This window comes from Aulostomus chinensis, chromosome 4 (genome assembly GCF_037954235.1).
Source record: "Aulostomus chinensis isolate RoL2024-O1b breed Wild chromosome 4, RoL_Achi_v1.0, whole genome shotgun sequence".
Classification (NCBI taxonomy): Eukaryota; Metazoa; Chordata; class Actinopteri; order Syngnathiformes; family Aulostomidae; genus Aulostomus; species Aulostomus chinensis.
The window spans coordinates 5,063,402-5,085,207 of record NC_141323.1 but is presented as its reverse complement, the minus strand read 5'-3'; the positions used below and the strand labels follow the sequence as shown (position 1 = coordinate 5,085,207).

General features: G+C 46.2%; 1 protein-coding gene across 5 annotated transcripts in view; it reads left to right on the top strand.

Annotated features, from left to right (window-relative positions):
- Positions 1-19,479, top strand: part of LOC147262383 (kinesin-like protein KIF21A) — a 35,891-nt gene extending 16,412 nt beyond the window's left edge. For 2 of the 5 annotated variants that reach the window (XM_086201176.1, XM_086201180.1), the window contains exons 2-37: positions 9-231; positions 2,470-2,652; positions 3,080-3,229; positions 3,824-3,958; positions 4,041-4,205; positions 4,489-4,604; positions 5,121-5,316; positions 5,401-5,590; positions 5,667-5,730; positions 5,820-6,023; positions 6,395-6,442; positions 7,860-7,920; positions 7,998-8,109; positions 8,201-8,389; positions 8,485-8,684; positions 8,762-8,869; positions 8,944-9,012; positions 9,096-9,238; positions 9,357-9,501; positions 9,724-9,918; positions 10,393-10,494; positions 11,479-11,644; positions 11,906-11,926; positions 12,887-12,944; positions 13,289-13,343; positions 13,453-13,667; positions 13,836-14,003; positions 14,500-14,532; positions 14,925-15,061; positions 15,148-15,232; positions 15,323-15,412; positions 15,494-15,652; positions 15,736-15,853; positions 15,934-16,104; positions 16,354-16,553; positions 16,648-19,479. In XM_086201176.1, the coding sequence (XP_086057302.1) occupies positions 9-231; positions 2,470-2,652; positions 3,080-3,229; positions 3,824-3,958; positions 4,041-4,205; positions 4,489-4,604; positions 5,121-5,316; positions 5,401-5,590; positions 5,667-5,730; positions 5,820-6,023; positions 6,395-6,442; positions 7,860-7,920; positions 7,998-8,109; positions 8,201-8,389; positions 8,485-8,684; positions 8,762-8,869; positions 8,944-9,012; positions 9,096-9,238; positions 9,357-9,501; positions 9,724-9,918; positions 10,393-10,494; positions 11,479-11,644; positions 11,906-11,926; positions 12,887-12,944; positions 13,289-13,343; positions 13,453-13,667; positions 13,836-14,003; positions 14,500-14,532; positions 14,925-15,061; positions 15,148-15,232; positions 15,323-15,412; positions 15,494-15,652; positions 15,736-15,853; positions 15,934-16,104; positions 16,354-16,553; positions 16,648-16,705 (4,732 nt within the window). In that variant the 3' untranslated portion in view covers positions 16,706-19,479. The remainder of the gene's footprint in view (positions 1-8; positions 232-2,469; positions 2,653-3,079; positions 3,230-3,823; positions 3,959-4,040; positions 4,206-4,488; positions 4,605-5,120; positions 5,317-5,400; positions 5,591-5,666; positions 5,731-5,819; positions 6,024-6,394; positions 6,443-7,859; positions 7,921-7,997; positions 8,110-8,200; positions 8,390-8,484; positions 8,685-8,761; positions 8,870-8,943; positions 9,013-9,095; positions 9,239-9,356; positions 9,502-9,723; positions 9,919-10,392; positions 10,495-11,478; positions 11,645-11,905; positions 11,927-12,886; positions 12,945-13,288; positions 13,344-13,452; positions 13,668-13,835; positions 14,004-14,499; positions 14,533-14,924; positions 15,062-15,147; positions 15,233-15,322; positions 15,413-15,493; positions 15,653-15,735; positions 15,854-15,933; positions 16,105-16,353; positions 16,554-16,647) is intronic. The other 3 variants (XM_086201178.1, XM_086201179.1, XM_086201181.1) reach the window with 3 other exon arrangements.
- Positions 19,480-21,806: the final 2,327 nt, after the last annotated feature.

The following is a 21,806-nucleotide window of genomic DNA, read 5'->3' as shown; positions in this document are numbered from 1 at the left end:
TCTCCAAGGATTCGTCCTCAGCTCGCCAAAGAAAAGATAGAGGGCTGTCATATCTGTACCTACGTGATGCCCGGGGAGCCGCAGGTGGTTCTGGGGAAGGACAAGGCCTTCACCTATGACTACGTCTTTGACATGGACACCCAGCAGGACGCCATCTACACTCACTGCACTGAGAGCCTGATTGAAGGCTGCTTCGAGGGTTACAACGCAACCATCTTTGCATACGGACAGGTCAGTTCTATTCAGGGTTGCCCTTCCTTAGGAAAAATGTACTCTGTGTCATTTTATGAGAGCAGCTGAGCAGCTTTGTACACACACACACACACACACACACACACACACACACACACACGTGCGTTTTTACACAGGCACCCAAGGCGATGGAGCTGTGTAGCATCTGGAGATTTACGGCACACATCATGATAGATGAAGGTTTTATTTTATATCACCTGACAAACCTTAAGGTGAAGTGAATAATCCTCAGAGGAGATCTGTCAATATCAGCTGGCGTGTTCCAGCCTGCTGACACACCACAGCTTTATACAGGCTCTCTAATCAAGGCCCATTGCTTCACTTCATACCAAAGCCCAGAACTTAACCTCTAGGAGCCCTGGCAGTTTGACATTCACAAAAAAAAAGAAAGAAAAAAAACAATGCCGCAGCTTAGCATTCAGACCAGAAACAGCTAGCCTAAAATGGCCCTTTTGCCTCTCCAAAGCTTACAAATGATGTGTTGTTTGTTTAGCCCGTAAACTTGCTGGAGCGAGTCGCCGCTTTCACTAAGACGTAGAAATATCAGCACATGTTAAACCGCAGGCTGTTGGAGTTCATAAATGGTGGATTCGTTTTTCAGAGGAAGTGAAGTCCAATAGAAGGAGCCAGGGTTGCCATCTTCCTGGTGTCATGTTGCCTTCCAGGGGAACTTGTGAAGTCCTGCACAGGAAAGGCTTGGCGTTCAAGCGGTAACTGGACGGGAACGCCGTTGCTTGGATAAAAACAAACAGTGAACACCAGAAGATTGCTTGTTCTCCTTTTTTTAACCTTCACGGTCTGGAAGCAACAGAGTTAACAAGATTGCAACGTAACTGAAGCAAATGAAAAGACGAATATCGTCATTAGGCTGTTGAAATATTGACAATCATAAAACGAGAAAGATGAAAGACGGAAAAACCTGAATCCGTGGGCTACGCCGTCTCTAAAAAAACCATCATCAACTACATCACAAGTCATGAACTTGAAGCTGTCAGAAAAACGACGTTGTTAATACGACGGGGGCGGGGGTCAGATCGTATCCTCTCATAAACAGGACGCCATTTGAGGGCACTGTCAGTCTCCAATGCTAAGCTAATGTAAGCTAAGCTTATCCAAACATTTTAACATTAAGCGGACAGACATGATTGTTCTCTTCACTTACAATCGATATTTACTAAAATTATTACCTTTTTACACTTGAAGTCAGAAAGCTGAACAATAAAACAGTATCTGGATTAAAGAACCAGTGTGTTTTTTTGCTCATTTCAACCAGACCAGAGTGTAATGCTGCTGAAGACCTTCTGTATTTAGACTGGGACAAAAAACAGCAACTCTTTTTTTTTTTTTTTAATGTATGTTTTATGCTCTGGATCTTAACACTTGAGAACACGGTTCCACTTCATTCTGGAGTCGCAGGTTAGTACCAGGACGTGGCAGCTTGACAGGAATGTTTTTACCACAACAGCAGAAGCAGCAGGTGTCACAACATTGTGGAATTTTTCTAAAATGCAAATTAAACAAATTGAAACACGCATTCTTCACTTTCTATGGCCTTTCATTCCTGGCTGCAGCCGATTCTCCTCCACCAACTAAACCAGTTCCCCTCCAGTGTCTTATTCTTCACTCCTCTTCTGTCTGTTCATTATTCTCTCCTCGCATTGTTCCTGTGCTCGTTGTATTCCTGTCAAAGAGCCTTTCACAGGATGCAGACACAGACACGCACACAGAGAAACACGCACGCACATATAGAATTGTGCACAACATGAGCTGTTCACACAGGTGCGGTCCCATAGACTGAATCAAACTTTCAGATTCCCTCTCTCTCTCTCTCTCTCTCTCTCTCTCTCTCTCTCTCTCTCTCTCTCTCTCTCTCTCTCTCTCTCTCTCTCTCTCTCTCTCTCTCTCTGTCACACAAACACACATCGCCTTCATCTATCACCACACATACACACACTCTTGTCAGGGTCTCTTTCAGGCGCTCCAGCAGGGAGTCGAGGGGTGACGTGTGAATCTGAGCATTCCTCTTTTTGTCACCACGGCGACCGCCCTCATCCCCTCGGCCCCCCCCCCCCCCCCACCCACTCAATGTTTGAGTCTTTCTATTTTCCCTCCAAACAGAGGAAATACACACCGAATTACACCAGAAACACAGACAAGCACAAAAATATCCCCTTCTCGTAAAATAACGGATGACTTTGTCTCCTCGCACATGTCCAGACGGGTTCAGGCAAAACCTACACCATGGGAACGGGCTTCGACGTTAACATCGGCGAGGATGAGCTGGGTATCATTCCCCGCGCCGTCAACCACCTGTTCCGAGGGATCGAGGAACGCATACAGGCTGCCACTGAGCAGGGCAAGCCCGTCCCTGAGTTCAAAATCAATGCACAGTTCCTGGAGGTGCAGAAACACACACACACACACACACACACACACACACACACACTCTCACAAAACCTTCCCAGGAAGAAACCCAGAGATCATCGTGATGTGATACACATTACTCAGCTTAAACTTTAAACTCCAAATGTCCACTTGATCATGATTAGTCACATAGCACAGCATGGAGACAGCCAGAGGTCAAAGGTCAGCAGAGGGTGTAGGGGTTTTGTGCCGTTAAAGCAGCCAGATGACTCAAAAACCATTAAACTGTCATTAGTCTGTCTCCGTGGTCAACGCCTGGCTTTATTTATAAGCAGCAAAAAGCGTCTGCTAACAGGTGGCGAGGAAGCAGCTGAGAGTGAAAGATGAGATGGCGAGAAGTGTGTCAAGTGATGATGTCATCATTATATTGGCGGTTAAATCCATGTACGTGTTTCTGTTTTAGCTGTATAATGAGGAGGTGCTGGACTTGTTCGACACGACTCGGGACATCGAAGCCAGGAAGCAGAAATCCAACATCAAAATCCACGAGGATGCTAACGGAGGCATCTACACTGTCGGTGTCACCACTCGCAGCGTCACGTCTGCAGCTGAGGTCAGCACACGTGTGGTGTTGGTCTGTTCCGTGTTTGATCCGAATTTATTCAGGAGTCATGTCTGACCGACTCAAATTCAGCCTCTCCGTGACATGGCGAGCAACAGTTGTGATTGGAGGATCACAAATAGAAGGTGGAGCTTATGATAGTTAAATTCATGAAAGCAGAGCACCCACTTTTTTGGGGAAAATATTTGCTTGCCATCCTCTCCAGAGCCACACAAGTAGATAGATACCCTTCTCTTGTCTAGCTGAGGGAACTGAGACCCACAGAGACCAATTGACGGCTAATTAGCTTAGCACATTGAATGTTTGTGGATGGGCAGGTTAGCATTCCTCTAGCTTGACAGCTATGTCTTATGGTTTGATTAGATTGGGACCTTAGCTTGGTCTGAGGCAGTCATTGTCTTCCTCTCTCACAAAGTTCTCACTCTTATAGTGATCAACCAATGTGTCTTTGCTAAAATTTATAGTGCTGTGTGAAATCACTACGCTCAGTCAGGAAAGTAGTTCTGGCTATGTATCTGATGCAGTCCTGCTTGTGATGCTGTGATAAACACACCTTGTTGTCGCTCTCCTTCTTTCCCCTGACAGATGATTCAATGTCTGAAGCTGGGGGCTTTGTCTCGAACCACCGCCAGCACCCAGATGAACGTACAGAGTTCACGCTCTCACGCCATCTTCACCATCCACCTGTGCCAAGTCCGAGTCTGCTCGCCGGACAACAACGTACATGCTGTATTTGATGTGATTATCCACCTATGAAGTCTCAATATAAATATCTCAAGCTGTTTTCTCCGTTCTCCTGCAGGATAATGAAACAGACAACCGTTTAGCTAACAACTCAGAGATTAACGAATTTGAGACGCTGACAGCTAAATTCCACTTTGTGGACCTGGCTGGTTCCGAGAGACTGAAGAGAACCGGAGCCACCGGGGACCGAGCTAAGGAAGGCATCTCCATCAACTGTGGGCTGGTGAGAAACCCGAGAGCTCTCATAGGTCACGTCTGCGGGTCATCAGTTGTTCTTGTTCTGATTTTAAAATAACAAATGTTTGTTTCGATCCACTTCATTTCCGTATTACCACACTGAACCTGGCTGATCTACATTAGCTCACGTTTGTTCACTAGTAGCTGGGTGTTCCCTGGTCCAAGACTGCCCCCATGTGGTCACAATAGGAATCACACAAACAAGTATGTCTTCTGGATGAACCTGCTGTTTACTGACACCCCTCGCCCCCGCCTCTGTCTGACCTCAGCTTGCCCTGGGAAACGTCATCAGCGCTCTGGGAGACAGGAGTAAGCGCTCCACTCACGTGCCTTACCGAGACTCCAAACTCACCCGGCTGCTGCAGGACTCGCTGGGCGGCAACAGGTCATTACAGAATTATCCACACCAATCCAACCCACACCTGTGAATCTGGATTTTTAATATTCACTCTTTTAGTAGCATTTTTTACATTTTTGAGCAACCAGACATAAGAATAACAGCATTTCTTCTCTAGAATGATGCTTTCGATTCTGTGGTTTGCTCACGTAATGAAGGCCCCGTTGTTCCTTTTTTTTTTTTACAGCAATCAAAAATGTATTGAGTCTACAAAGTGACAATAAATTTGAAAAAATGGTCACCCCAGAGCCCAAAATGAAAAGTTCAATTAACTTGTTTTGTTCATCTTACTGTCCCAAACCAAAGTCTGGAAGAAGCATTGTTTGACAGTTTTGGCTTGAATAAAAGACTAAAAAGATCAATCATCAAAACAGCTGAAGTGAATGGATTCATCGTGGCTCTAAATTGATATCTGTATGCATTTAACAAAAACTGAAAGAAACATTGTTGCCATGGTAATAATGACAGCGGTAATGAATCCCTTGTTATTCTCGTGTGCGTCAGTCAAACAGTGATGATCGCCTGCATCAGCCCGTCAGACCGGGACTTCATGGAGACACTGAACACCCTGAAGTACGCCAACCGAGCCAGAAACATCAAAAACAAAGTGATGGTGAACCAGGACCGAGCCAGCCAGCAGATCAGCGCCTTGAGAACAGAGATCGCCCGCCTGCAGATGGAGCTGATGGAGTACAAGACGGTGAGAGGACAGCAGGGCGGGTGGGGCAGTAGATGGACTAGGAGGCAAAAAAATGTGATGTCTGACATTCTATGTGACTCTCAGGGGAAGCGTATGGTGGGCGAAGATGGTATGGAGGGCATCAACGACTTGGTCCATGAGAACTCCATGTTACAGACCGAGAACAACAACCTGAGGGTGAGGGTGAAAGCCATGCAGGAGACCATCGACGCCCAGCGAGCCAGACTCACTCAGATCCTCAGTGACCACGCCAACCAGGCCCTCGCCAAAGCAGGTGGGCTACGGTGCGACCCAGGAAACAGCCTTAATATAGAAATGGTCCAGCTGAACAGTGACACCTCTGCTTACAGGTGAAGGCAACGAAGAGATCGGGAACATGATCCAGAACTACATCAAAGAAATCGAGGAGCTCAGGTATGTGCTGACTGACACAGGGATTTTGTACTCACACACACGAGCCAAGAAAAACCAAGGAGACGGACTGACGCGGGTCACTTCCTCAGAGCCAAACTTCTCGAGAGCGAGGCCGTGAACGAGAACCTCAGGAAGAGTCTCAACCGGGCGTCCACGCGTTCCTCGCTCTACGCCGGCTCCGGTTCCTTCGCCTCTTCCCTCTTCACGCCTGAGAAGGAGGCCAGTGATGTCATCGAGATGGCCAAGAGGGATCTAGAGAAACTCAAGAAGAAGGAAAAGAAGAAGAAAAAGAGGTGTGTGATCAACCCTTGCTCGGAGGGAAATTGAATCGATGTTGATGTTTGTCGGTTGCCATGGTTACGGCTCTGGCCCCATACCTCGAGGATAATTATCTCTGCGCTAGAATTTTGAGCTGAATTCAGCCGAGACAGCAGGGCTGGTTGTTGTCTGACAGGCTTTGACGCGCCCTGATGTGAGTGTACATATGAGGGTGGGTACTCATCATCTCAGCACTCACCTGATCTTCCATGCTTCCTCTTTCTTCCTCTCTGCTGTCTTGTAATCTCCCCTCACTTGCTCCGAATTCTGCGCCCTGTCTGCCCCTCTACCTCCTCCTCCTCCTCCTTCTCATCCACACCCCCTGTCCCCATCCTTCTCTCCGAAGGCTGAGGCAATACGAAGAGAATCACCAGCGAGAGGTTGAACACGCCAGGTTTGCTACATCCCGTCCAGAATGGGGTCAAAGTCACAACCCGATCAACTAGCAGCTGGGCTTTCCCAGACTAATCCAGATCTCTCCCACATCTCCTACTTGAACTAACCTCTAATGTCTCCTGCACCGACAGGTGGTTAACACGCCTGGAGGGAAGCAGATCTTAACCAACTCTTACAGGAACACACCAACTTTTTGAGGGATGTGTTATCCTCCCCAGAGCCAGACAGGAAGATAGATTGGATCGTTTCCAATAAATGGAAGCCAGTTTGAATTATTAGCATAGCTCAACATGCCTACACATAGGCAGGATTATTTTAGTTTTTTTACTTTGATGCATGACAGACAGACACTTCCCATCCACTACCATTTATTGTGCTAAGCTAACAAGCTCCTGAATGTGTGCACAGAGGACAGAGGGTTATCCATCTTCTTGACTTGCACTGGGGAGGAAGTCAATAAGGATAATTCCCACATTGGTGTGCGCCTTTAACTCTTCCACTTCACCTTGTTACTGTTTCTCCTCTTTGCTCCGCATTGCGTGCTGCCCCCCCAAATCCGGGGGCGGTACGGTGGTGCAGTGGTCAGCACTGTCGCCTCATAGCAAGAAGGTTCCGGGTTCGAGCCCCAGCTCAAGCACGGGATCTTTCTGGGTGGAGTCTGCATGTTCTCCCTGTGTCTGCGTGGGTTCTCTCCGGTACTCCGGCTTCCTCCCACAGTCCAAAGACATCAAGAGGGGACCAGGTTAATCCAGACTCTAAATCAGGGGTGGGAAATCATGTGCCATGGATTCACACACCTTCAGCCACAGAAGAGTGTTAATCAGTGGAATCACCTGTCAAAGTATTTCGTTGGAAGGAAAACCTGCATACACACCTGGCACATGGTTGCCCACCCCTGCTCTAAATTGACCGTAGGCGTGGCTGGGAGAGCCAATGGTTGTCTGTCTCTATGTGTCGGCCCTGCCATGGACTGGTGACCTGTCCAGGGTGAAGGCTGCTGGGATAGGCTCCACCCCCCATGACCCTTAACAGGATAAGCGGTAGAAAATGGATGGAGGGATGGATGGATGACCAACCAAATCCCATTTATGTTTTGATCAAATTCAGAGGATCAAAACTGAAAGTGGCAATTTAAGGCTTTGTGTAAAAATAAAAAAATGTAGTTGTGTTCAAGCTCATGTGTCAGACTTGATCAACTCATCTTGTGTGTGGCAGCCCCCTCCCCTGTGGTCAGTGGTTACTGTGGAATGGGAGAAATCAGCAATGGTGATGATGTCGCTAATCAACATCGATTCCATGATTTGATGAAGTTTGTTGTAATTTGCATGTTTCCTTTTCCTGTTATATAAAACAAACCAACCCCCCCCCCCCCAAAAAAGTCTCTGTTCATAGCTGCTTTTCTTTTCTTTTTTTAGTGTTATCAAAGAGGAAGTCCCAGACAATGATCAGGAGCGGAGCAATGAGGACGCAGACGCGGTAGGTGGAGTATCCCTCCATTAAGCTTTGATTGATTGCTAAGATGTTCATTAATGTCTGTGTTTGTCCGTCACAAGGAGGGCAGCGATCACGAAGAGGGCGAGGATGCTGACGCAGAGGAGGAGGATTCTGACATGGCGGTGGAGGAGACGTCTGAGGAGTCCGACGCTGAAGAACTGGAGGAGAAAGGTACGAGTGACGGCAGGATTTATGATCTATCATCAGACAGAGTTGATGATTAAGTAGAACGGGGCAAATCTAATGATGTGCATCCGTGCAGAGAACGTCCAGGCGGACCTGGCAAACATCACCTGTGAGATCGCCATCAAACAGAAGCTGATAGACGAGCTGGAGAACAGCCAGCGGCGTCTGCACACGCTCAAACAGCAGTACGAACAGAAGCTGGTGATGCTGCAGAACAAGATTCGGGACACACAGCTGGAGAGGGACAAAGTGCTACATAATATGGGTGAGGGGCACATGGAAACCAGAAGAGCTTCAATAGTTTCAGCTCATGAGATATGTAACCACATCAAGCGCCTCGCTTTCTTCACTCCTCTCCAGGTTCTGTGGAGTCCTGCACAGAGGAGAAGGCCAAGAGGATCAAAGCTGAGTACGAGAGGAAGCTGAGCTCCATGAACAAAGAGCTGCAGAAGCTGCACTCGGCCCAGAAGGAGCACGCACGCCTGCTGAAGAACCAGTCTCAGTATGAGAAACAGCTCAAGAAACTCCAGCTTGATGTGACGGAGATGAAGAAAACCAAGGTGGAGGGAGGAAAACCAATGGTCAGTTTGTGCTCGCTTGCTTGTTGCGGTGCTGTCATATTGTGTCTGTCCACCAGGTGGCACTGATGCGTCAGATGAAGGAGCAGCAGGACCGGAACAGAGCCAGTGAGTGCAGGAGGAACAGGGAGATTGCCTCTCTGAAGAAAGACCAGCGCAGAGCTGAGGTGAGACTCACAGATACAGACTGAGCTTCTGAAAATGATTTTATTGCTTCCCTGAACATTATTTGTCCCTTCAGCACCAACTGAAGCAGCTTGAAGCTCAGAAGAGACAACAGGAGTTAATCCTGCGCAGGAAAAATGAGGAGGTGGGATAGTTGCACGAGGCAGGAGATATTAGATGGTTACGTTTCTTATATATGTGAATGATGATGGTTGTGATCTTGGTCAGGTGACAGCTCTCAGGCGGCAGGTGCGGCCCGTGTCTGGCAAGGTGAGCAGGAAGGTGAGCTTACCTGACCCTCATCAGGAGCCGCCGCATCGCACCACCTCTGGGAGGCCGCAGTCCCATGGATCCTCATCCAACGGCGCCAGGTACGGAGCTTGTGAAGCCTATGTTGTGTGTGTGTGTGTGTGTGTGTGTGTGTGTGTGTGTGTGTGTGTGTGTGTTTGTGTGTTGTGTTTTTATGAAGAGCTCTGACTTCTGCCTCAGGAGTTCTCCGGTGCGGATGGGAAGTATCTACCTCAGCCGAACAGCAAGAGCCAAATGGCAGACACTGGAGAGACGTGTCAGTGACATCATTATGCAGAGGATGACCATCTCTAACATGGAAGCGGATATGAATAGGCTTCTGAAGGTAAGACGTCACGGAAAACTCAGGAGGTAAAGTAGAAAATAGCAGAAGCGATGGAAAAGAAATTCTACTCTTGAATGTATAAATGAGTCCTCACAAGTCAAAGGCAGAGAGAAACTGAAGTAAATCCAAAAAAACATGCTGACATATTTTCTAAAAATACACTGACTTTGACTTTCTCCCCCCTCTCCTCCCCTCTCCTCTCTGCTCATTTCACCATCCCAGCAAAGGGAGGAGCTGACCAGGCGGAGGGAGCGAGTGTCCAGGAAGAGAGAAAAGATGGCAGTGGAGGGCGCTGATGCCGACCGCTCCCTGGCCTCCCTGAACGAGGAGCTGGAGTCTCTGAGCGCCAACATCGACTACATCAACGACAGCATCGCCGACTGCCAGGCCAACATCATGCAGATGGAGGAGGCCAAGGTGAGGTGGTGGGAGTCCGAGCCTTTTATTGGGTGCTGTACCATTCACAGTGTGCAGCTCTGTCATTGACAGGTCATCAATCATCTGCATCTCTGCAGAGTCGGTGAAGATGGACACAAACGTCTGTGCTGCCTTAGTGCAGCGCTACACCTGTAACATAAGCAACTAAATAAGTATGCATATGGCAAACGTTTAATAAACATTTGTGTTACAGTAAGCAACGCTAACTCACGTGTACCCTTACACCAGAAAGCTAAATGCTATCACTAGAGTTTCATCAGCCATGACCAGTACTGCATTGCAGCAGTTGTTACCTTCAGTCAAATAAATTTTCCCCAAAAATCAGTGGAAAGACACAAAAATAACATGAAAAACCTATATTTACTAGGATTAAGATGTAATTGACTTGCAGGAAATGGCTAAATATTTTGTTCTATTCCACATGAATGATTGTTTTATTGTTCTGCACGACAGGAAGAAGGAGACACACTGGACGTTACTGCTGTGATCAGCTCCTGTAATCTATCAGAGGCCCGCTTCCTCCTGGACCACTTCATGACCATGGCCATCAATAAGGTAGCTGCTTCCTTCTCTGACTTAATGTTGATTCATGCACCGACAAGAGAGAGAGAGAGAGAGAGAGAGAGAGAACAAGGGAGACTTTTCTAAACGCATAAACTTATTTCAAAGCAATATTAGCAGCCTTTTTAGCACCAGCTAACAGTTTGAACATCATCACGATGCTACGCTGAATAAGACTTCCTTCTTCATTCCTCCTCTGAGCTCCCAACAACAGCTGTGCTGGTTTACTCTTTTAATGCTGATACCCTCAGATAACGGTTTCTGCTCCGAGTGATGCTAACTGTTAGCATTAGCATATTAACACATACGCACAACTGCTGTGGGTCCAGCTCGGTGGGCATGGTAAAATTACCATCATCATAATGATGTCATACTATCGTCAAAAGGCTTTTCACTTCATGTCAAAATGTGTTTTCGTTCTCTTCAATGTTGCTAAATTCGCTCACGTCTAATCCCACTGCAGTAGTGCAGTACTCTGCTAATTCTCCAGCCTCCAGGTCTGAAGGAACCACTGTCCTATACATGAAGCAGCATGATTTTATTTGATATTTAAACCCTAGACAGCAACTTGATGACTATACGAAGTAAAACAGGTGGTATGTCATTTTTTGATTTACGTTGTTGTCTTAACCTTGTCTCTTTACCTTGATCTCAATTTTGTAGCCATGGCGACCTCATAAAATTGAATTAATTTACTTTAAATGGAACACGTTGATTCAGTTATGTTTGTAGGAGATCAGATCAGGTTCAGTTTAATGGAAGCTAATTGGTCCAGTGTGGCAATGTGCTGGGCAGTGGAGGATAGCGCTGTCAGAGGTAATTACAACAACAAAGTTGAGGTCACTAAAGCGTCATCGTGTTTTTGCCTCTTTCTTTTTTCTAAATAAAGTTCTTATTGAGTTGTGTGTTTACTAGTGGCTGAACCATACAAATACTGCTGAGTAGCTACATCTGCCTTTAACCTGTGCACTGGTCCAGGGTCTGCAGGCGGCTCAGAAGGATTCCCAGCTTAAGGTGATGGAGGGCAGGTTGAAGCAGACGGAGATCAACAGCGCCACCCAGAACCAGCTGTTGTTCCACATGCTGAAGGAGAAAGCAGAGATCAACCCTGAGCTGGACGCCCTGCTGGGTAACGCTCTGCAAGGTGGGCGACTCTGAGGTCACCCGTCCCAGCATGGCGGTCACAATCACTGTTTTAATCATCTCTCATCGTATGGCTACATTTGATTTTACAGGCTTCAGTTTTCATTGTAGGTGACGATTCTAAATTGTTCATGTTGTGAAAAAATAAAAGTTAACATTCTCTAAACTCGAGCCTGTGGAATAAAGTGTAACCACTTTCTCACTTTTGGGTTTGAATTTGATCTGATTTCTGTTTTCTCTGTTGTGCTGGTGTGAACTCAAGAGTTAGGTTACCTGTCTCCAGGTGAGTAAGAGATGCATAGCAGCGTCACTGTGTTTGAGAAAGCGTGGCATGTGCACACTTCAGGATTTCCATTCAATTGAAGGAAACTGGAATTCAAAGGTAGAATTTGTAAGGGGATCTATTTAGCCAGAACAAGCTAGCGCTGGTCTGTCCTGTGCTGTCATACCTCTGTGCTCCATTAGAGGCAGCAGTGGGTCACGGTAGCCTGAAGAAACCAGTGTCGGAGGCAGTGATTTCATTCTGTCTGTTACTAACCAACACTTGTTGGTGAGCCCAAAACCTGAGTTTCAGCCTCGGTTCATGCTAAGGAACCTAGCATGGCCTTGTTTCTTCCAGTAGGAGCGAACACTCAAACTTTGCTGCCCCCTTGTGTTGTGAAGTGTGAAACATGAAGCTTGTCCAGATCACCTACAAATGGTACCTTTGACGAAAAGACAGAAAACATATTACGCCATTCTTTAATGATGGGAATGACTTTGGAAATTTCAAAAACTGCTTCTGATTCGAGGAAATCCTGTAGTGTGCGTCAACTCCCAGCCCCAACGAACTAATTCAGTGGCAGTACTGTAACTCTGCTGTGACGTGCATGATGTGTTGTCTTTAGTTTCTCCTGTTACCCACAAAAAACAGACGACAACAACAAAAACCAACCCAAGCTGCAACACAGCTCAAGTCTTGTGTCCAAAGCAGTTTGTGTGTGTCTTTGTACTCCGCATCTGTGTTGCTGTATCACCCCAACGCTCTACGTTCACACAGGACAACACTTCAGCTGCCTACAACTAATCTCCCCTGATCGTCTCCCTTTTCTGAAACTAAGACACCTGATTTGATCCACCATCGTCATTCAGCTTTAATATTTTACCCTCATTTTATTAAGCGACTAAGAAATAAAACACAAGGAGGAGTTTGAGACCAACATACAAGTTTGCATGAGTGTTTATGTGTCTTTCCTCAATGCAGAGAACGGAGACGACAGCAGCAGCGATGAGTCGACCCCCAGCCCCGCCACTGAGGGCAGGTAGATACGTACTCCCTGCCTTTGGCTCTAATGTGTTGAAAAACTGTAACTTTGCTGCAGATTTTGGATAGCATGTAGACAATGTGTTAGCATAAACAAGCTAACAGGCTACAAGGGAGCTAATTGTCTTGACAGGGTACTGCTTACCTCTACTTATGTTATACTCATGTTAACGTGTGTTTGTTAAATTTTCACCACTTTGCTTTCACTGTCACATCACTTTTCTTTGGCTCATTAGCTTTCAACTGCAGCACTTCCTTGTATTCCTACACATACCTCACTCTGTATTACTCCACAGCAGCTCAACTGATTATACCTGAAGAGCTTCCCCTACTTTGTTTCAGCACGCTGGCGTCCGATCTAATGAAGTTATGTGGTGAATCCAGGCCCAGAAGTAAGGTACTGAACTGTGCATGTCTGCAGATGCTTGCATATATTCACACACAAATGATTTTAGCTGTAATTTGCGAGTTAGCTGATTAGTGAACCAGCCCGTTTGGCTCCTCAGGCTCGCAGGCGGACCACCACCCAGATGGAGCTGCTTTACGCCAGCTCTGGGGATCTGTCCTGCGAATCCCCCACAGGAGACTTCTCGGCCACTCTGCTTCCCTTCACCGAGCGCCTGGAAGGGCCAGCAGACATGCAGGGTCACGCTGTTGGTCAAACTGGTGACCGTGAGCAAACTGTTTCCCCATCTGCACTGTCTGCCCGGCCAGCTGGCATGTAAGTGTTGCAGGCAACATTTGTCCACGGTAGGCAAACATCTCAGTGCTGCTCTGGTCCTATAAATATTCATTTTGCAGAGGATAATCAGCAATTACACATGAAATATCAAATTTCGAAGTGGAGGGAGTTTTATTTGCAGACTCCTAACTCTTGGTCTGCCTGTAGCTCTGGATCCAGATCACCTACAGGAACCGAGAGGAGGCAGCTGGAACGCTCACCCCTCAACCGGAGGAAGATGCAAGAGAAAGGACCAACACACATCCCAGCGCCTACACACACGCTTCCAGTTAGCACAGTGGAGGCTAAAACTAAAGGCATCGATTACAAAACGCTGTAAGAAACACAATAAAGACTTTAGTGTTGAGCCACACTAGCATACCTTTTATGTAGGTGCAAACTTCAAACAAAAACATGTAAGCAAATCAAGAAGAACGTGGTACATAAAAAAAAAAAATCTGCATGTTAGCATTTTTAGCATGTTAGCATGCTGATATTAGCATTAGCTGTCTTTCTTTCATTAATTCCAGTGTTTTCTGTGGTTAAATGGAATGAGATTCTAGTTAACCACTCATAAACACAGACACCACTGTGTACCTAAACGGGTCCAAGTGCTCATCGCTGGGGTTTACACTTTTAAAGGACAATCGTTTACCCTTCAGTGAGTTCTGTACCCTTCCTGACCAAAAGATGGTCTGAAAGTCCAATACTGTACTCTTTTCAAATAGTGAATTTTCAGACTTTGGTACATTTCCATGTGTATACCAGTAGGTACAGAAGTGTTCTTGTCCCGTAGGTCCATATTTGACTGTGTAAATGTGTTATTTTCCAGGTTGGATGAGTCTCCTGTCTTTGAGGGTCATAGGTAATCATCTTTTCCTTACTCAAGTGTGTTAAATGTTTTTGCTCCACGCTAGATGGACTTGCAGGAATGTTGCATATTCCCAAAGAAGCATTCCTTGGATAAATTGAGCGCATATTACTCCTAGGCTACTTCCTTAACTTTTTTTTTTGTTTTTTTTTTAAAGTAATAAAACAAATCTGCATCAATGTTTGCCATTGCTAAGTGTGAAGAGATGCAATGCATTGTGGGAGCTAACCATGCATACTCAGAAATCCTTTCCGTTCTAGTTTACGTCGTGACGTTTCTCTTGTACACAAAATCCCCAACCCCTGTTCAGTTTAACGTGATATGTGTAGCACGTTAGTGGACCATTGGGAACATTTTTAGTTTTTGTTGTGTCATGTTTATTCCAGAGGTGTCATCAACCCCGTCACGGCCCCTAAGAGCAGCCGCGGGGCCAAACTCCAGTGTGTCTACGTAGCTGAGGGCCACACCAAACCTGTTCTCTGTGTGGACGCCACTGATGATTTGCTCTTCACGGGATCCAAAGGTGAAAATTGCTTGAAAATTCTGGATGAATTACGGACTTCTTGGATTTCTTAGACGCAACGACCCTGCTTGCTCATTTGTCCTCAGACCGAACGTGTAAGGTTTGGAACTTGGTGACGGGACAGGAGATCATGTCTCTCGCAGATCATCCGAGCAGCGTCGTCTCGGTCAGGTACGATGAAACTGTTCTAGCAGCAGTCGAGGTGTTGTTAGTTGCATGCATGGTTTAATGCCCCCCCCGTTTGGTTTCTTTATATTTCAGGTACACCTCCAGCCTCGTCTTCACAGTTTCTACCGCTTACATCAAAGTCTGGGACATCCGAGATTGTGCCAAGTGTATTCGCACTCTCACGTAAGTACACGCTCTTCTACTTCCTACATCCGAGAGCGCATCACGTCCTAATGAGTGTTGTCCATTCGCCTTGTGTGCCAGGTCGTCAGGCCAGGTGGGTTCAGGGGACACCTGTTCTTCTGTCAGGAGTTTATCCATCCCACCGGGAGAGAATCAGATCAACCAGATCGTAATTAATCCTTCGGGCTCTTTCCTGTACGCAGCCGCCGGTAACGCTGTTCGCATGTGGGATCTCCGCAAGTACGTTCAGACACAGCGCCATTCCTCAGGCTAACTTTATTAGAAAGTTAACGAAAGTTGTTGTTGTTGTTGTTGTTGGTAAGGTTTGCATCCACGGGGAAGCTGACGGGCCATTTGGGACCTGTCATGTGTCTGACTGTTGAGAAGTTGGGTCACGGACAGGATGTTGTTCTGAGTGGCTCCAAGGATCATCATGTTAAAGTAGGAAACGTGACTTGCGCTGTTTTACCGGTCCACCCTCTGCAGCGGGAATCAATCATGTCCTGGTCCTGTATTTCCAGATGTTTGAGGTGACGGAAGGCGTTCAAGGTAGCATCAGCTCCTGTCATACGTTTGACCCCGCCCATCAGGACAGCGTGGAATCCCTAGCTATGCACGGAGATGTTTTCTACAGCGGCTCCAGAGATTACTACATCAAGAAGTGGGACTTAGCCAGTAAACGCCTGCTACAGGTAAGCTAACACCACTCACGTCTGCAGTGTAGAGGCTGAGAACGCTCTCTAAAACCTACCAAATGATCAGAAATTCAAGTGAGCTGTGAGTGACTGAAGCTAGCATACATATAAAACATTCAAGCCCTCGCTAAAGAAGTTTACTAACTATTCCAAGAGGTTGTGTGATGCTCAAAACAATGAATCCACCATTTTACAGCTAAAAACAGAAGCCTTAGCTGGTCATGACAATGGCTTTGTCTCCCACAGCAGTCGGTCAGTGCCCAGGCTGACTGGGTTAGCGCTCTGGGCGTGGTGCCAGGCTCGGCCGTGCTGCTCAGCGGCTGCAGAGGAGGACTGCTGCGCCTCTGGAACGCTGACTCACTAGCGCCCCTGGGTGAGGTCCGCGGACACGACAGTCCCATTAATGGCCTGGCCACCAACAGCAGCCAGCTGTTCACCGCTTCAGAGTAAGTCACAGATGAGCTAATTTGTGTTTTGGAGGCTCACACTGATTAACACGACCTTGAGACATGACAGTTTTACTGATTGTGTTTCTGACAGCGACCGCACAGTGAAGATATGGGAAGCCAAAGGATCTCTGGAGGATGGCGTCCTCTGACGTTCCTGATAGTGACAGTTTCTTCACTGAGGCTCAACCAACATGTTACAGAATGACTGAGAGAAAAATGGTCGGTCACCACGAACTTCCCTCAAGTGCCCAATATGACCTCAGAGCAGCTGCCATGGACAGCACCTTTCAGGAAGCAAGCGCATAACAAAAATCAAATATGGCCCCTGGAGTCTTCTCAACATTCCAGTCCTCAGTCCTGCACAGGGTGGATACGATATGCAGTTTAGTTTCTGCTTTGCTTGCTTCCACCAGTTCTTCTATGTCAAAAATCAGGCTGCTGACTAGACAAATCCCAGTCCTGCTCATGGATGTGTCTGCTTCACCAGCAAGTGCAAGTCCTGATGGGTCTTCAGGTCATTTCTGATCTGTGGACCCGAGGACTTCCAAAACCGCCGGTTCTAGTGCTGTTTTTCAGCTGCTGCACTGCCAAACGCGCTGGTGGATCAAACAAGGCTCTACATAAACCTCACTTTGACTGTCGTCCTACTACACACCTTTAGTTTCCCAAATGTTTTAATCAGTTCAGTGTTCATTGAATCAACTTTTCATCAACTCTGTCAAAAAAAAGTGTATCTAGGAGCTAAATAATGGTCTGCACTACAGAAGCACAGAGCCATAACCACAGAAGCAGCAAATGGCTTGAAACTGTGTTTAAGATGAATTAAAACCACCTTAGACTCGACAAATAGTTTCACTATAGTTTCCACTCATGCCTAAGATTTACTTAGAGATTTGAACCAGAACTTAACAAATCAAATTTATGATTTTAACCACATGAAGTCAAGCGAATTCCTCCACATTCTGGAACGTTGCTACTCTGCTAAGCTAGGCTAGCTCGTGTTAATCAGAGCATTTTTTTTTTTAATTATTTCCATCCATCCATCCATCCATCCATCCATTTTCTTCTGCTTATCCTGTTATGGGTGGTGGGGGGTGGATCCTATCTCAGCAGCCTTCAGGTGAGAGGCGGGGTTCACCCTGGACGGGTCACCAGTCCATGGCAGGGCCAACACATAGAGACAGACAACCATTGTCTCTCCCAGCCACGCCTACGGTCAATTTAGAGTCTGGATTAACCTGGTCCCTCTTGATGTCTTTGGACTGTGGAGGAAGCTGGAGAACCAGAGAGAACCCAGCAGGAGTTTTGCCTAACTGACTACTAAGATGTTGGAACATTAAACCAGTTGGTCTTCATAAAACCTTTTCACAACAACCATTTTTAGGAATCGCTGCTATGGCCCATAAAAACAGCTGTGAAAAGTGTCTATGGAGAGAACTGAGCTAGCTAGCTAGCTGGTTAGCTTGCGCTAGCTTAAATGCCTCAACTACAGTTTGACCCTGATGGACTATTTTGTTGTTGCTGCTCATTTCGTATTTTTAAATTCATGCCGTAATTATTTTCACGTGGTTAAACATATCAAAAGTGTTTTTGGTTTTTTCCCTCCACCAAATTTGTAGTTAAAGCGAGTGCGGCTTAGCCTTGCAGGGCCGTATTCTCGCTAGCTTGAAAAAAGTGGTGCTACATAACCACGTTGGATTTGATTTCATCTGGGAATTAACTTGTGGAAACCCTCAATAGAACAACCAGGTGTTCTGTGATATTTCCAGGTGAGGTGAAGAGTGTTCCGCTCGCCAGCTTGTCTGCGGTCTCTGACAGCTCCTGGGTTCTGGTTCCCTCCAGCTGACGTGCGGAGGTTTCTAAAAGCATCTGTAGCCATGAGAGGTGTTGTAGTTCCCCCCGCTGAACAGTTTCACTTTCCTGTCCGCATCTTCCGCTCTGACCTGCATCTCATACATTTTCCCACCTGCAGGATTTTGATTTTGCTCGTGACGAGGTTACCCGTCGAGTGTTTACCTTCTGTCAACACTTAGGAGCTAAAAGCGGAATCTTTGAGTCAACACTTCACCGTACAACATCCATGTATGTCCTCATAATGACGTTTACCACAAAGGCGTGTGAGCTCCTTCTCATTGTTGGCGGAACCGTGTTAAATCATGACATATGAGGTACCTTCTCAGTGAACGCGTGTATTCCTAAAATATTTGTGTGTACCTGTTAAGTTCTTCTCTCAGAACTCGCCGCCTCCGCTGTCACCTGTAAACTGTGAAGCGTTTCAAGTATCAGCCGGCCTCTTAAATGTGAGTCGGATATTATTTATTTATTTTTTGCTGTTGTTTCTTGTCAGTCTGCATCAGAGATCTTCTTTTTGTCTGGACTGCACAGAAAACGCGGGGCGTGTCCCCCCCATCACCAGAGGTGTGTTTTCAGCTTCTACCTGAAGGTCAACTAGCTGATGGAAGCAGGTTGTTCCCCTTTCAAACTCTCAACTTGTCACTAAATAGGAAGAGCGTTTAATCGTATTGGCAAAAGAAAACTTAGCAAAAAAATAGTTATTGAGATTCAAATAATTGCACATGAAAATATTGACTTTTGGGGGGGGGGGGGGGTAAATTTAAATCTTTTGCCCAGTTATTACTTGACAGTTGCTGATACTGGTTTCCAGTTCCACTGGCTTCTGAAAAGCAAGCGTGTGAGTTGTCTACTGGTGACTGGAGCGCTCGTCTCCTGTTGTGTAAATACGACTGTTGTGTTCCTCCTGCTGGTTCTCTTGTACACAAGTGATTGAAATATCCAATGCAGTGTGAAAATAAATTTTAAAGTAAAAAACTGATCATTTCTCTTTAATTTATTTGACTACGTATTAATGCCTAACGACCACAAGGTGGTAGTACAGTGTAATGATGTAGTACACTGGCTAAGTAATCATTGAATTAGAGCCTCTGACAGGTTTTGGCATCTCAAGCATTACCAGTGTTATTTTTTGTTGTTGTGTGACAATGAAAATAAAAGCCCCTGGGAGTCCATTTTAATTTGAATCTATAATAAACAATTTTAATGTAATTCAAAATAATATGTGATCAGGGTTCATTTTGACTGGCTTCATGTGTGCGGTGTTAATCCGATGGACCTTTACTCAGTAAAACAGCACTCGGTAACGGAGAGGAATGCACATTCCGGGATCGTTCTGCCTTCACTAAATCACATCTTATCACCATTTATCTCCATTCCTTCTTTAATTACAGCTGCAGGCACAATATTGTGTCACATAGCCGAGGCAGGTGAAAAAAGAAACTCCCCCTGAAGAAACAAAATAATGTTAACAGTGATGGAGGGATCAATTTTTAATGATCAGCTGTAGCGGGAGTGTTAATTGGCCCTGCAGGAACAGCGGATTGACTTGTTGCTGCTCACTCTGCCTCCAGCATCCTTCCTGCTTTATTCTCTCCTTTTAAATGACATAATTCCGCCTGGTAAAGTGCATAACCACTTCATTAGTTTGATTCTCCTCTGATTTTTTTTTCCTCTCATTTTGAGAAGATTAATTTGCAGCGATGTTGTAGCGCGGCTTGATCGGTGCAGTAGCCTCTACATATTAAAGAGGATCAAAATGGCATGGATGCAGCACAACATTCTGGTTCTATAAATAAGCGACATTTGTACGCCCCCTTCCTCTCTTGATCCATTTTTTTAAACAAATTGAGCCTGCGACTGTACGCATCCATTGTTTGGTGGTCCAATGACTTTTTAGTCTGAGCTGTGCTTCGTTGATTCCTCTGTACAAATCCTACTTTATGTACCATGCATTTGGACTCTTGCTGCTTTCAGGTACGGTGAGCTCTCATAAAAGAACGACGCAGGACATTTACAGAAGACGCCAGCAATAAACACGAGAGCACTACGAGATCCTTACCTGCATCGCAAGCTACTCACGAGCCATTAGCAGCCGCAGGAGCACTTCTGTGGGTTAGCTCACCAGTCACTGTTCGGCATGAAGTACCTCACAGTAGCACTACGAGTCTTGTTACTCAGGTTAGAACTTCCTGCAGATCTTCCCTGCGCCAGTCTAGTCGCTAAAGTCACGTGTTTCACTTTAATTCCCTTTAAAATAGTGCAGCACTCCACGACTGTATGCATTGAATCGGCAGAAGCTGCAGCTAATCAGCAAAACTACCAAATGCTGCTTCAAAACATTAAGACTACAAATTGTCTTTTACCCCCACCCTGGGGTTAGCTTCATTTTGCTGAAGTATGCTAACACTTTTTTATTAGCATAGCTAGCTTAGCAAAAACCAAACAAATAATAAAAAAAAAACAACAACAAGAAACATAACATTTGACTGGGAATATTTTCCAAAATGTTCAGCGCATTCTAGAGTAACCAAAAGCAGTTGTTTCACTTCAATCTGGTTGAAATAGTGTGGCACTCTGCCAATTGTTGCAACAGCAGAAGTCGCGGCTGCTAAGGAGAACTACACGTTTTTACCATAAAACTAAGACGACAAACCGTCTTTTACATCAAATCTGGCTTAAAATCCATCCCTGCATCCCTCCATCTTCTCCCTCTTCTCCTGTTCAGGGTGGTGGGGGTGGAGCCTATCCCAGCAGCCTTCCCCCTGGACAGGTCACCAGTCCATGGCAGGGCCAACACATATAGACAGACAACCATCGGCTCTCCCAGCCACGCCTACGGTCAATTTAGAGTCTGGATTAACCTGGTCCCCTCTTGATGTCTTTGGACTGTGGAGGAAGCTGGAGTACCAGAGAGAACCCAGCAGGAACAGGGAGAACATGGAGACTCACCCAGAAAGACCCCGTGCTCCAGCTGGGGCTCCACCCACAGCCCTCTTGCTGGGGGGCCACAGTGAGGACCACTGCTCCAGCGGGCCGCCCTGGTTTAAATTCACTTTGCTAAAATACGCTAAAAGTTTATTTTCGTATCATAGCCACCTTAGCAAACAAACGTACCGTAGCTCTTGACAAGGAAGTGAATATTTTCCAAAATATTCAGCTCGCCCCGGTCGTCTCGACCCACTCAGAGTTCTTATCTCAGGAATTTTGAGTCAGTTTCAGTTAGACTCCGTTGGGTCCTTAGCTCCTGATCTCAGTCAAGCTAACGACACCCATCCTCTGTACGTGGACATGCAAGTCCTTCATACTTGATCATCCCGTCTCTCCGGGGTGTTTTCTGTATTTGGGAATCCGATAATAACAAAGTTCCTGGCACACAAGCGCGATGGACCAGCTGAT